The 15248-nt window shown below is 57.5% G+C and overlaps 1 protein-coding gene across 1 annotated transcript; it reads right to left on the reverse strand.

Annotated features, from left to right (window-relative positions):
* Positions 1-4947: 4947 nt before the first annotated feature.
* Positions 4948-9026, reverse strand: LOC120653454 (tropomyosin-1, isoforms 9A/A/B-like). The gene is made up of 3 exons (XM_039931205.1): positions 8807-9026; positions 8492-8737; positions 4948-5123 (listed from the first exon to the last, which is right to left on the reverse strand). The coding sequence occupies exons 1-3, from the start codon at positions 9024-9026 to the stop codon at positions 4948-4950; spliced, it is 642 nt and encodes a 213-aa protein (XP_039787139.1).
* Between the last annotated feature and the right edge of the window lie 6222 nt (positions 9027-15248).

The following is a 15248-nucleotide window of genomic DNA, read 5'->3' on the forward strand; positions in this document are numbered from 1 at the left end:
CGCAGCACCCGGATCAGACAGCGTCAGGCTCCCACTCCGCACAGTAGCAGTGACCAGGGTCTTATCCGCCAACTCCGGTCACTGCACAGCCATCCCCGGCGTTGTGGCGCCACTATCTTGATCTGGTCAAGGTCCGGGCCTGTAGGACCCTCGAAACGCCGCCACATCGAACGTAGGGGACGGTACCCTCTACAGCGACCACCACGCCCCCACTGGAGCTACCAGGACGCCGACGCGATCTCCGCAAGGCCAAGGATGACCGCCGCACCCGGTGCCTCACTCTCCAGTGTAGCACAATGTACATCCTACAGTAACTCGCCACTGCACGCCCCCGATTCGGGGAAGACGGCGACTTCTAACCCCCTCCGTACATGTACCTCACCACTCCTAGTGTCTATAAAAGGAGGAGGTGAACGCCTTCGTTCAGACGTTGGCTGATCCGCTCACACGACTTGTAGAACACACCCGCTCATCTGAGCCTTGATATTGGCACTTGTCTCAATCAACCTCTCCTCTAGCAGAAACTTGGGAGCTTCCCTCCCTCTCTCGCCTCGCTTGTTTCCCCTACTACAGGCACCCCCCGGTGCAAGATAATACAATACCCTCGCACACCCCCTTGCTGGACGTACGGCCCTGTGGCCAGAACCAAAATAAACCGTGCGTTCTTGTGTTGCCTCTTGCATCAACCATCCAGGAAGAGAGATCACGCAGCACTTTACTAGTTGGTGCTGGACCGCCGGGTCAGGACACCGATAGTTGGCGCGCCAGGTAGGGGCTGTGCTGTGTGACTTTTGTCTTCGTTCTCTTTTTGTTTCTGGATGGCAAATGAGCCACACCCACTTCCGGCGGGCACGGTGCTTCGGTTCGGGAGCCTGGACTTTGTCGCGACCAGCAACGGTTACGACATGGAGCTTCTCCCGGCCGGGGCCAACATCGACACTCCGGCTCCACCGCCCCAGCACAGGAGGTGCTCGGGCCAGCACGCGCGACTAGCGCCCATGGAGCGGAGCAGGGCGGCACGCCTCAGCTCCCCCATGTGGGTCGAGGCTGGTGTATCGCAGCTCAGCGTCGCGATGAACGGAGCCGCCACTTCGTCATCACGTCTTCCGGCACCATCTCCGCCGGTATCACCACCAAGTGCAGTTCCGGAGCCTCTCAAGGGGGGTGCGACTGCGCCTCGCCCTTTCCCTTCGGGATGCGCTCCAATGCTGTGATCTACGCATCATCAGTCAGCACCAACATGAGCGCGTACGAGGAGCTGCCGGGTCACCACCTCTTCGCGATCCGCAAGCTCATCACGTCATCCCCTGACGACTCCTACCCCGAGACGGCGGGTTCGATCGCCGACGACATCAACTTCTTCATGGACAACTTCACAACCTCGGAGTGGGACTTCTCCGGGGTCTGTGACCACAACGCCTTCCGCTCGTTCCAGCTCGCGGTGGCATACTGCCTCACCTGCTTCGAAGATTCCAGCGAGGGGGATTACGATCCCACTCGGGAGTGCTTCATGGCCGAGCTAGCGGACGGGGCCGTTGGGGAAGCGTCGGACGATGGTGAGAACCATGGGGAGCCCCCACCAGTGAACCAAGTGGTGGCACCCCCTCCGAATCCCACCGCTTCATCAAGCTCGATGGCGCGACAGACGTAGCTGGCGCAACTCACGGAGCTCGAGAAAAAGCTCGAGGAGGAGCATCGGCAAACGCGACTTCTGCGTTCTGCGCTTGAGCAGGAGCGTACCGCGCGTGGTGCGCGAGCTTAGGTGGTGGGACGCGTCGCTCGGGAGCGGATCCTGGCCGACGACAACGTCGACAAGCCGCTGGACCTGCAAAGGGCCAGCCAAAAGCTCGTCGCTGCGGCTTACCTACTCCAAGCCATGCCGGAGCCCTCTACGACCAAGGGACGCAACCTGCGCAACGAGGTGAAGGTGCTCATCAAGCAAGCTGCAGTGCAGCAGGCTGAGAGCTCGGCATCTCGCATGCGCTCAGCAGCTTCAAAGCCCAGAGGAGCGGCACACCAGGGCCACGAGGCCTCGGTGCACAATCCTCCGGGAGGAAAGGGCAAGGCGGCCACCGCCGACGACGCAAGAAGACCTTCGGAGCACGACTGCATCAAGAGGACTCCTGTGATGGACCGCCTCCACGACACGCGTGTGCACGCCGATGACGACGACGACACCCGCTACATCTTCAACGGGAAGAAGTACACCCCTCGACGGGGTGGCCGCTTCGACCCCGAGCACGACAGGGGAGTGACATCGGAGCCCCCGGGCACCCATGTGTTCAGCCGGGAGATGCGCACCGCTCCCTTCCCCCCACGCTTTCGACAACCCACCACTCTCGTCAAGTACTCAGGAGATATGGACCCCGCGGTCTGGCTCAATGACTACCGCCTGGCATGCTAGCTGGGCAGCATGACAGATGACGCCGTGATCATCTGCAACCTTCCCCTTCAACTTTCCGACGCCACACGAACGTGGCTCGAGCACTTGCCCGCGGATCAGATCTACGACTGGGCCGACCTGGTCAAGATCTTCGTGGGCAACTTCCTGGGCACTTATGTGCGCCCTGGAAACTCCTGGGACCTCAAGGGGTGTCAGCAGAAGCCCAACGAGTCCCTGCGCGACTACATGCGATGCTTCTCCAAGCAGTGCACTGAGCTCCCTAGCGTCACGAACGTCGAAGTCATCAACGCCTTCCTCGAAGGCACGACGTGTAGGAACTTGGTGCACGAGCTTGCGCGAAGCCGCCCCGGCACCACCACCGAATTATTCGATGCCGCCACCAACAATGCCACCGGCGAGGAGGCAGTTGGGGCCATCTTCGATGGCAAGGCGAGCAAGCGCAAGGTAGACGCGCCCGCAGAGGGCAGCAGCAAGCCCAAGGCCCCCGCCAAGAAACAAAAGCGGGGGAAGAAAGGAGAGAAGTTGGCCCGACCAAACCAGCGCGGACAAGGGCAGGTGGAGGACTCCAACGAGGCCTTCGTCGCCGCCCACCCCGTCACCATGGTCTCGTCTTTCCCCCTCGGGGAGATAGCCCACAACCGGGAGGTCGCGGGTAGGATAGCCAAGTGGTCAGTGGAGCTGATGGGAGAGACTCTTACTTATGCCCCTCGCAAGGCAGTCAAATCCCAGATCTTGGCGGACTTCATAGCCGAGTGGACCGACACTCAGCTGCCCCAACCCCAGATTCAAGCGGAATGCTGGCTCATGTACTTCGACGGGTCGGTGATGAAGACTGGTGCGGGCGCGGGCCTGCTCTTCATCTCACCCCTCGGAGAGCACATGCGCTACGTGGTGCGTTTGCACTTCCTAGCATCCAACAACATGGCGGAGTACGAGGCCCTCCTCCGCGGCCTCCGCATCGCCATCGAGCTCGGCATCAAGCGCCTCGACGTTCGGGGAGACTCCCAGCTCATCATCGACCAGGTGATGAAGGAGGCAAGATGCCACGACGAGAAGATGGAGGCGTACTGCAACGCAGTGCGTCGCCTCGAAGACAAGTTCGACGGGCTCAAGCTTAACCACATCGCGCGCAAGTACAACGAGGAAGCGAACGAATTGGCCAAGATCGCGTCCGGCCGGACTCCTGTTCCCCCAAACATCTTTGCCCGCGACCTCACCAAGCGATCCGTCGACTTCAAGAACCCTATGGAAGCCGTCGGAGCAGCACCCGAACCCTCGGGGGCTGCGGCCGTCGAGCCATCGGCCAAGGACCCCTTGACAGAGGAGCCAGGCCATGGACACTGACATCGAGACCTCCTCGGCGGACGAGGCTGAAGCAATGGCGATCGACGAGGCCCCGCCAACGCGAGACTGGCGCACCCAGTACCTTGACTAGATGATTCGAGGGGTCCTACCCTCGGACCGCGCTCACGCGTGGCGCATCGCCAGACGAGCCAAGTCCTTCGTCCTGATCGACGACGAGCTATACAAGCGCAGTCCCTCAGGTGTTTTGCAATGATGCATCCCCATTCCTGTTTTTCCTCGTCTACGGTGTTGAGGCCATCCTCCCTACGGACTTGGACTATGGATCGCCAAGGCTCAAGGCTTATCAGGAACAACAGAACCAGCAAGCCCGCGAGGACTCGCTGGATCAAGTAGACAAGGCTCGAGACGTGGCGCTCCTACACTCCGCGTGTTATCAGCAATCCTTGCGAAGATACCAAGCGCAGAGGGTTCGACGCCGAGACCTCAACAAGGGGGACTTGGTGCTAAGGCTTCGACAGGACAGTAGAGGATGCCACAAGCTCTCACCGCCGTGGGAAGGCCCGTATATCATCGCTGAGGTGCTCAAGCCTGGCACGTACAAGCTGGTGAATGAAAACGGCGAAGTCATCACTAACGCTTGGAACATACAGCAGCTACATCGCTTCTATCCTTAGAATTCCAAGCTCTTTGTACATAGCTTGTATTCGTATTTAAATTTTCCCGAAGCAATAAAGAGTATGCTTTACTTGTTTATTTTTTGGGAATTTTTCGAACCCTCGGGGGCTCGGATGCGCACGAATACTGAGGTACGCTTGGCTTTACCCTCGGCAAAACCAAGCCTCCCTCGGGGGCTACTACGGGGGAAACCCCCGAACGTCCCCAAAATCGTCAACGTTTTTTCGAAAAATTCCCATGTTTCTGGTATGCTTAGAAAGGTAGACGCAAGGTATAAGCAACTAAGGAACGGGATCGGCCGAGCCGCGGGACCGCCTATGCCTCCGAGATAGGACATCCCCACTCACCTCCCTACGCCTAAGTTGTTTATGAACGCAAACTTCCTCGCTAAAACCTATCTAAGATGCATACGAGAACACAGAAGTAAAGTAGAAAAAATGAGGGCTCGAACGCACAAGGCCTCGATGGGCCACACTGTCGATATACGTTGACAAATTACTTAATCCAAAAGTATGATTACTACAAGTACTAACTTATTACATGAGCTCCGAGGCCCAGATTCCCTACAGGTTGTCTTCCCCCCTCGGCGGATCTTCAACCGCATCAAATTCAGCTATCGGGGGGATGTCGGCTTCGAGCTTTTCGGTCAAAGCAGCGGCGAACTCCTCGATGGCGGCATCAGCATCATTCATGATGGCCGACGCGGCGTCCGTGCTGGCGTCGGATAGGACGACGTACCCTGACGACACCAGCGGGAGGTCCCTGTCGTAATGCGTTGAGGCCATGTAACACCCGGTTTATAAAAGAACATAAACCGAGCAATCATATACGTGCCAGGATCAAGTCACACGTATATACAACAGAATGAACAGTATATCATAGCACATATCACGTAAAAAGACATAATAAAGCGAATACGAATGTTATTTATTACAATAATGACAAAATGTCTGATACCGCGGAAGCGAAGTACAAAAATACGATAAAAGCTCTCCGGAGCTGAAGCAGGGCGCCACAGGGACGTCGACTGGGAGACGAAGCACCTAGAAGTCCTCGTAGTCCAGGTAGCGCTGGACGAACTCCCTCGTGTCGGCAGGAACTGAGCAGCAGTAGCGTAGCCAAGAGGAAAAAGTAGAGAAGAGGCAAGAGTGAGTACACAACTTGTACTCAACAAGTATAACACAAACTATGAGGCTCTAGGCTGGCTGACTCAACTGCATTAGCTTTTAAGTGTTGGCAAAATTTTATTAAAGCTATTTACTACGAGTTGATGAGTTACCATTAACCCAGTTACATAGTAATTAATCAGAATTAACCATACTACTACTGAGAACCAAACCAAGACCAAGCCACCAAGGTAAACCCCGAGAAGCACCTCCCTCGTCGGAAGGAGATAACTTTACTAATCAAAAGGAGGATCTGGGCCGCTCATAACCGTGAGCACGGCTAGTATACCAGTTTTACACTATGCAGAGGTTGCACATCTTTACCCACAAGTCGTGAGCTACGCCAGTTGTTCATCACACTTCCTTAGGTGAGATGGCCAGCGACTCACTACGAGGCCTTTAAAAAGAATCTCGTTGGTAAGGCGTAACCGCGAGAGTTAGGTCGGCGACGATGGGGCCCACCTCCGGGGGTACAAGCACAGGAGCGTAATCCAAGCACAGACCAAGCCGGAGGAGCAGGGACCATTGAAGCTTACTACTCTTGCCCCGCAGGTAAGTTACTCCAAACCAAAAAGATCTAATTATTACGCCAAGTCTATCCCATTCTAGCCTTGTGGTAGCGCTGTTGTCCCAGGTTGTCGCTCTATGAACCGGTCCTTATGGAGAGTGGCCAACCAAGCACTAAGCACCGTGCTGGCCCCCTAAACCATGTTTCTACAAAAACCATCTTTTAACGAGACGTGAGCCACTCAAGCCACACAGAGGGCCACTCTCAGGATTAAGTTCAAGTAAACCATTAATCAATTTAATTTAAAAGGACCAAAGTGTGTTATAGCGCAGCAACCTAGCACAACTAACCAAAATGCAACCCAAAGGTATATATTTAAAGGATATAAACTGGCTAGGAAATCCTTAAAGGCATACAATATTAAAATGCAGTATGAAATTGTATTTAAAGATGATAGGTTGTTCATGTTATACTTGCCTTCCTCGTACTGCTCCTGCTGCTGCTCAAAGTGCTCGGAAGACGGCTGCCCCGGGTACTGGTACTGGGGCTCCTCAACTGGATCAGCGTCTACTCACGAACACATGGCCAAAACAATGCACAACAATAAGCATACAAGCAAATACTAACAAAAACTAAGAAACAGTACATCAATGCATAAAAACAGCAAGAAAAACTAAGCTAAAACTATTCTACTCGTTACAACGATCGCGTGGGTATAAAGAACGCTAAAAACGGAGCTAAACGCATAAACTAGGCCTAAAACAAGTTCTAGGGGCTTATTTGTAAGAAAACTGAAGTTTCAGGGGCTTTTCTGCTAAAACCGAGGGCTAAAACGCAATTAAAGGATAAACCTAGGGTCTAACGTGTAAAAACAGCAGCTATGGACGGCGGGTTCTATTTCCAGAAAGGCTAGGGGGCTGCGTGTAAAATTCTGGGCTTGTTTGGGAAAACTTTAACACTGAGCAGGACCGCGGGTTTATTCTAGGAAAACGTAGGGGTTCTTTTGCAAGAAGTACAGGCTGAACCGTTATCTTCGCTCAGGGGCCGTCAGATCTAGATCGGATGGCCAGGATTTTATGAGTGCTGGATCTAATCTGGGCCGCGTCTATCGGATCGGACGGTCAATGGCATTTGGGGCATGGGCGGCGGCGGCGCGCTACCGCCGGCGAGGAATCCCGCGGCGGCGCGCAGGGGAAACCCGCCGGAGTCGGGCAATCTCGATCCTCCGGGGGTCAAAACGAGCGGGGCTTTGGCCTGGGAGGGTCAGCGCCTCATGCGTGACCCGCTAGAGCCTTCTGCGCGGTGTGGGGGTGGCCGGAGCGGGGTCTCCTACGGCGGGGTGGCACGGCGGCGCAACAGCACATGACGGCGAGCAAAATTAATGCAGCGCAGAGGGAGGAGCGGAGGGGAAACAGGCTCAGGGAGTTGCCTCACCAACACGATATGCTGCAGGGACGCGCGGGCGTCGGAGATCGGCGGTATAGCGTCAAATTCGTGGTGGCGCGGCGGCTTGGTGTCTTTCCGGCAAGGAAATTCCCGGTACAGCGCGGGGTGGAGGGAGGTAGATGTGCCCGGTGTCGAACTTCACCACCTCACGAAGCTCCGGCAGTGCGCAGGGGTCGGCGAGGGGCTTCGAGGCGGCGGGTTCGCGATGGAGCAGTGGCGGCTCTGTGCTCCGAGCACAATGCAGCCGTGGCGGCTAGGGTTGAGGTGGCGGCGGTGGTTTTAGGGTCCAGGAGCGGCCGCGGGGTGGTTAAAAGGGGAAGGCTAGGGTCTCGGCGTGTGGGCCCGAGACGGGGAGCTCGCCGGAGATCTCGGCGTGACGGGCGAGCGAAGGCGCGGGGAGGGGGAGGAGCTGACGTGTGGGGCCGGGGTGTCAGACTCAGGGAGAAAAGGGAAGGAGCGGGCACTGGGCTGGACGCGGGGCGAGCGTCGCGCGGGCGAGGCAGGCCGGGCGCGGGGAGAGCTGGGCTGCGGCGCGTGGGCGCTGGGCTGGGCGCGGTCGCGGGGTGGGCTGAAGCGGAGCAGGCCGGGCGGAGCGCAGGCGAGCTGGGCCGAAGTGGGCCCGCGGGAAGGGAGAGGGAGACCTGGGCCGCGCTGGGCCGGGCCTGGGTTGCTGCTGGGTTGGGTTTTGGTTGTGGGTTTGGGTTTGGGCTGGGTTGAGGGTTTGGGTTTTCTTTTTTCCTATTCTTCTCCTTTCTAAATCTAATTCAAACAAAGTTTGAATTCAAATTTGAATTTGAATTCAAACCACACTCAAATAAAATTATGCACCAGCATGAATGCAACAAAAATTTAAACCTATGGCAAAATTTTAATACTTATGAAACAAAATTTAATTAAATGCCAGGCTAAACACAATAAACCTTAGAAATAGAATAAAGCCATTTAAATTTATTACTAAATGCTGGAATTTAAAAGTTAGGGTGTTACAGGCCACGGCAAGGGCTCGCTGGACGCCAAGGCGGAAGGTGCTCTTGGCGTGCTCAGTGACTCGATCGCCCAGCGCTCGCAGGCGGCTGGCCATCGAGCTACTAGGCTGAGCATTTGCCCCCTCGAGCTCCTGACTCATGGCCACGGTGGTCCGCTCCAGCTCAGCGTACTCGTCCTGCACCGCCGTGAACGCGGTGTTGGCAGCCTCCTTCGCCGCGGTCTCGTTCGCCACTGCCTTCTTCAGCTCTGAACAAGGGAACCAAGATAAGTCGCGATAAACCAGAAGCAAACAAAAACGAAATCTCGGATACTTACCCGTGATGTATTCTTGCGCCTCTTCCTGCTGGTCCCGTGTGGCTTCCTGGTGCGCAAACAAGGAGTCCTCCTTCTCCTTGAGGGCAACCTCCATGTTCCAGAGGGCCATGTACTTCTCCTCGAGGGCTTTGTCCTTCTCCTCGAGAGTTCCGGTGATCATGGCGACAGTCGCCCTCTCACGTTGGAGCTCGGTCTCCATGCGTTGGAGCTCGGCCTCCATGCGTTGGAGCTCGGCCTCCATGCGTTGGAGCTCGGCCTCCTTCGCTTCGAGGGCTTGCTCATTCTACTCGAGCGCCGCTCTAGCTTGCCGCAGCTCGGCCAAGCATGCCTAGGCCTCCTGGGCCTTCTGGTCAGCTGCGGCTCTCTGGGCGTCGTGCTCAACGGTGGCTCGGGCTAGCTCCTGCTCCAACTCGCGGATGCGCGCCTCCAAGGGGGTCACCTGGTCGGCCCGAGCGTCGGCATCTTCCAGTCGCGTGACCAGGGTGGCATTGTACGAGTCAAGCCAATGTACCCTAGAGTGTAGCCGTGTCAGCTTTTCATTCTTCTCTCTCGACATGGATAGGAGTTGCTGCAAGTGGGGAGGCGCGTGAAGAAACATGAGCGGAAAACGAATTTGTAATATTGAGAGCGGGCGAACAGAGCACTTACGTTGCTAGTGTCGTGGTACGCTTGCGAAAAATGTTCCACGACCCGGGAAAGGCCCAGGGTTCATCAAACCGGTGGGAACTGGTCCGGTTTGACCGGTACCAGTCAAACCGGTCCGGCCCGGTTCCGGTTTGGACCGGTACCAAACCGGCCCAAATTCAAAATTTAAATCTAAATTCAAAAAATGAAAAATTCTCAAAAAATTCCCAAAAATACTTCAAGGTGCGACAAATCTAGTGGTGTCAAATTTTCTCAAAAATTCGTTCATTTAGTATAGTTTGCGGGGATTTGAAGTTAAACAAAAAAAGCGTGCATACAAAAGTATACAAATACAATGTAAAAGTAGTACAAAAGAGGGTTGGAGGGTTCATTTAGACTAAAATATGTTATAAAAAAATTTATTTAGTATACTTTGCGGGCATTTGAATTTAAACCAAAAAAGAAAAAAATTTGAATTTGACCGGTTACCAGTCAAATCGACCGGTTACCAGTCAAACCGACCGGTAAGCCGTTCGGAACCGGTTGAACATGCGATTTTGAATTTGATTTTGAATTTGACCGGTTCCCACCGCTACCGGACCGCACCGGTTTGACCGGACCGGTCGGTTTACCTAACCCTGGAAAGGCCCTCCTCGATTTGGCCCCCGACGGTCATGTGGTTGCTATGCCCCTGGTCGCCGAGCTCCTTGTACATCTCCGTGCCGAGGATCTCCGCGAAAGCCGCGACGAACTCGAAGACCCGGCCGGCAGCGCTAGTCGCAGCAGCAGGGTCGATGTCCCCCGAGTCCCCGTACTCATCGCTGCTCGACGGCAGCTCCACCACCGGCTCTGCATTCCCCGGCGCCACTGCGCCGCCGCTACTATGGAAGCACCCTCGTCCTCGACCCCCGCAGGCTCCGAGACGCGGGTCTCTCCCACCTCGACTCCACTGCCGTGTCCCCCTCGACTCCGGCCCTTGAGGGCTCGGGGGTGGGGGTCTCTCCCTCCCCATGGCCGGCGGGGCACTCCTGCACGTCCCCACCAGCTCCTCCTCTTCCGACTTTCGGGTGGGCGGCGGCATCCACCCCGCCCTTGCCGATTCTGACGTCCGGCCGGGTGGCGCTCTCCATGTCACCCCAGCCGGCTTCCCCCTCGGCGTCGGCCCGGGCGCCCGCTACGGCTTCGCCCTTACCGGCGTCGCCTCCACCCTCCTGTGCTCGGGCCAGCTGGGACTCCAGGACCCCCCGAGCCACCGCTTCACGTAGCTTTTCGGCCTCCGCCTCTATGTCTACTTCGGGCGGTGGCTGCGGCGCCGTGTGTTATGTCACGAATGCCCTGGTCTTGAGGGCCTTGTTCGGTGCAAGGAGAGCTGCACTCTTGGCAGAGGCTCTGCAACCGGGCAATCGGGGAAGAAACATTGAAGTTAGCAGGATTGGAGGGTCGATAAAACGAAAACAAAGAACAAAGTTGAGATCACTTACTCCGACCAGGCGCTCATGCTACGCTTGCCCACACTGCTCTTCCGGGCCCGCGGCACGCTGACACCTCCCGATGACTGGCCCGAGGGCGCCACTCTCGGGTCGGCCTGGTGCCTGGAGGCCGTCTGCGCGGGCGTCTTCGCACTTGCCGCGAACCCTTCGACGTCCATCGACACCGCGGGCGTGGGTGTCCTCCTACCCGTCGCCGGCGGGGGCGACCTCTGCCCCGTCACGGGCGTGGACGATCTCCTGTCCGCTGCCGACGCGGGCGACCTTTGCCCCACCACCGGCGTGGGCGACCTACGCTCTGTCCTCGCGTGGGGCGGCTCCACCAGTGATCCCGGCACAAGCATCACCTCGCCCAGCGTCACCGTCGTATCCTCACCACCAGCCCCTCGAAAGGCCGGCAGGGAATCCGCGCCCGTCACCGCCTCATCATCATCTGACTCCGAGAATTTGAGCTCGACATCCGAGGAGTCCTCCTCCTCGGTGGAATCGGGCATGGCGGGCCACGGAGCTCCCTCTGCATGTGCAATCTTGCACTCCTTTTTGTGGTTCTCCTTCCTCTCCCTCTTCCTGGTGGTGGCGTCCCTCGCCGCATCCTTCCTCCTCTTCACCGCCTCGTCGCGCAGGTGATTGGCTTCACGTTCCTCCGGGATCGGGGGCTTTGAGACATAGCCCTTGTGGCTCACTCCCTGCAAACGCGGCCAAGTCAGGAGCAAGGAGCGGGGAAGAAATAGCACGAAATCGACAACGAATTGAAACATAAACTCACCACAAAAATGTACCCCGCCTCGGGGTGCATCTTGATCTTCCAGAGATCATCTGGGTTGTTGGGGAACTCCGCCACCGCACTCTTCGCCCTCCGGGCAGCGACGTTGTGGGGGAGCAGCACATTCGACGTCCTGGAGCCCTCGTACAGGGCCTCGAGGGTGAGTTCGAAGATCGGCAACTTCCTCTCCATGAGAGGGATCACCCTCTGGTGGTGAAACTTCGCGATGACGGCCGCCGCCGTCAGCTCCTTCCTCGCCAAACGCTGCAGTGCGTTGGTAAGGGCCTCGAGCTTGGCCTGCTTACTCTGGGGCGACACCCCCCAGTTCCACTTCTCTGGCCTCTCCTGAAGCACCTTGTTGGTGAATGCCGGGAAACGTCCGCCGTCGTTGCGCAAGTAGAACCACCCTCGGGTCCACCCGGTGTTGTTGGTGGTTATCCTGCTGGGGATGTACAGGTGCGACCTGTTCCCGCGCACATGAAGCATAAGGCCGCCGATGCGAGCGTACATCTTTGGCTGGCTTGGGATCTTCTCGATGTAGAGCTCGCCACGAAACAGGTGGATCCACAGCTCCCAGTGTGCCTCGATCCCCAGGTAGCCCTCGTAGAGGGCGACAAAGACCGCCGCCTGCGAGATGGAGTTGGGGCCGAAGTTGTGCAGCTCCACCCCGTAGTAATCGCACAGCGCGTGCATGAATCTAACGACAGGGATGCCAAACCCCCGTTCATGGAGCCGCACGAGGCTCACGATGTAGCCTTTCGGGGGATTCGACTCGACCTGCTCCGGCCGCGGAGGAATCAACACCGGCCGAGACGGGTTGTTGTTTACCGGCAGGAGTCTCTCATCGGCCAACTGCTCCAATACCGCCGCGGTGGCGGTGGACTTCCCCAACGGCAAAGGCTCCTCGATCCTCGCCATTGCTTCGAGTCGGCGGGGAGCACAGGGAAGCGAGATCAAGCGAAGGCTAAGGTGTGCTTTCTCCCCTTCTTCCTCCCTCTCTTGCTCTTGGCTTTGGGCTCTGGATGCAGGGGAGGCAAAGAAGGCAGGGGAGGTGAGAGCAAATGGCAAGGTGAGCCCAATTGTTTCCCCCTTCCCCGCTTTTATCCATCAAGACACACGGATTTGCTGCTGCGGCCTTGAATCTGCCACATTGAATGCGGTAGATTTCACTGCCGCTGACAGCTGGGCCCCATGATCGCAAAGGCTTCCACGCGAGCACCCTGGCAATAATTACGGCGCAGCAACCGGCGGGGTGCAGCTAGACTGTAGCGCCGTCCCATCCGCCAGCCACCGCCCATGCCTCTCCGCCTACCCGAGGCAACCGCCTGAAAAGGCATACCCGCACAGCCCGCGCGTACTGGGCCACGTCGGCCACGATCAGCGGGAAACCTGTGCACGACCGGTGACTCCGCGCCGTTTAAGCGAACCATTACGAAATATTCCCTCCGAGAATTCCTTACCATCGAAGGAAATCAATTTCGAGGCCTTACTGATCAGGGATTTGAAGCCTGGCCGATCAAGGGTTCGACAGTCACTCTAGATCACCAGAGTTAGGGACTGTATGGGAGTGCCATACAAGCCACCCTCGAACACGGAGTTCGAGACGTCCTACGCAGTGTTCAAGTCCAGTCGAAGGTGCCTAGCAGGGGATCCCATCGAGGGAGAGCGCCGAGCCCTCGGACCCTATCGAATGGGTCCGAGCCCCGCCTAGCGAACCTTTGCGAGTGCTTTATGTGACATGTCCATGGACCGCCAGCCGACCCTTATCAAATGGGGCATGGACGTCCACATGAACCACCCGATAACAGCTCACCGAAGCAGCCATGGCTCGCGGCCCGGGCATGGGTAGCATGGCGCGTTTCACCCTTCCTCTCTGCGGAAGGGTGACGAGGGTCGTAACGAAAGTCGGGGGTCCCCTGAACGCCTTCACGTAGGCCAGGGCTCGGGGGCTCCTCGCACACCGTGGCTCAGGCCGCACCCTCGAATGGATCGGCAACCATCGATTGTGGAATTTCACATGTTAAATCAACCTCCCGCGCTTAACTAACACCTACTGAATTGCTTAGTCGAATCACGGGCCACTGCACCAGCACGAAAATTGCCGAGGTTGGCTGAAAGGAATGCCGAAGGCAGCTGAAAAAGTTGCTGGCCAGTCACACCAATCAAGCACCCACGCAGGGCGATGTTTATAGCCCTTGGATGAGTGCAAGCACTCCTCCAAGGCCTTGGGGGCTACACCCGCGGGTGCGCTGACGCGCCCCCACAGAGGAAGCTTCACACATTTGAGGATCAAATCCCCTGCAGACCAGCTTGAACGCCCCCATCAGCATGACGACGACATCCCCAGTGGCTGCGCCATGGTGCTCGAGGCGACTATGATCTTCATAGACAACTCGGAGTGGCCTCCCCACCGCTTCTCCAACAACGGACCCTACCTCGGAATAATCTCCTCCGACATCACCCGTCGGAACATCGCCACCCCTGCCGGGCAAACTAAGGCCCCCACGGTCAGCTCCCGAGTCACGCCCTCGAGGGATCAAGCCTCTGCAGGGCTGATGCTCATCCCCACAAAGGCTTGGGGGCTACTGTCGGGTACCATGATTAGGGGCACCATAACTAGGGGACTAAATCACTATTAAGACATAAACATATATTAGGCAATCGGGCCCATGAAGGTCCACAGCCTCCCTCCGATCCAAAGGAAACGAAAGGACTCAAAGAAGCCTAGTCCACGGCCCAAGAACACAATGCGGCTCATCCAAACCCCCTCGAACCCGTGGGGCAATCTCTGCCTCGATCGAGGGCTCCCCGCCAAGACCCTCGATAGCACCCCGCATCTCTGCCTCGCTCGAGGGTAGTGAGCCTACCCTCGAGCAAATGGATCGACTCCACCTCGCTCGAGGCCATCCGTCCACCCGCCCGCCATACGGAGGCATTAAACGCTAACCACTCTGCCGCAGTGCCCAGATCAGACGGCGTTAGGCTCCCACTCCGCACAGTGGGAGTGACCAGGGTCTTATCCACCAACTCCAGTCACTGCACAGCCATCCCCGGCACTATGGCGCCACTGTGGAAACCTGTGATGCATTGTGCGAACGTACGTGGCGCTCCTCCCACCACTGTGCTGCCGACTCCTCGTACTTTCCATGTACTTTCCCCTCCACATGAACCCTCGAACGGCATGGGCACGACCCTCGGGCGCGGCTCGGACCTTGACCAGATCAAGACCCCCGCCTGCAGGACCCTCGGAACGCCGCCACATCAAACGCAGGGGACGGTACCCTCTACAGCGACCACCACGCCGCCCACTGGAGCTGCCAGGATGCCAGCGCGATCTCCGCAAGGGCAAGGACGACCGCCACGCCTGGCGTCTCACTCTCCAGTGCAGCACAGTGTACTTCCTACAGTAACCTGCCACTGCACGCCCCCGATTCAGGGAAGACGGCGACTTCTAACCCCCTCCGTACATGTACCTCACCCCTCCTTGTGTCTATAAAAGGAGGAGGTGAATGCCTTCGTTTGGACGCTGGCTGATCCGCTCACATGACTCGCAGAACACACCTGCTCA

This window comes from Panicum virgatum, chromosome 1N (assembly GCF_016808335.1).
Source record: "Panicum virgatum strain AP13 chromosome 1N, P.virgatum_v5, whole genome shotgun sequence".
Taxonomy (NCBI): domain Eukaryota; kingdom Viridiplantae; phylum Streptophyta; class Magnoliopsida; order Poales; family Poaceae; genus Panicum; species Panicum virgatum.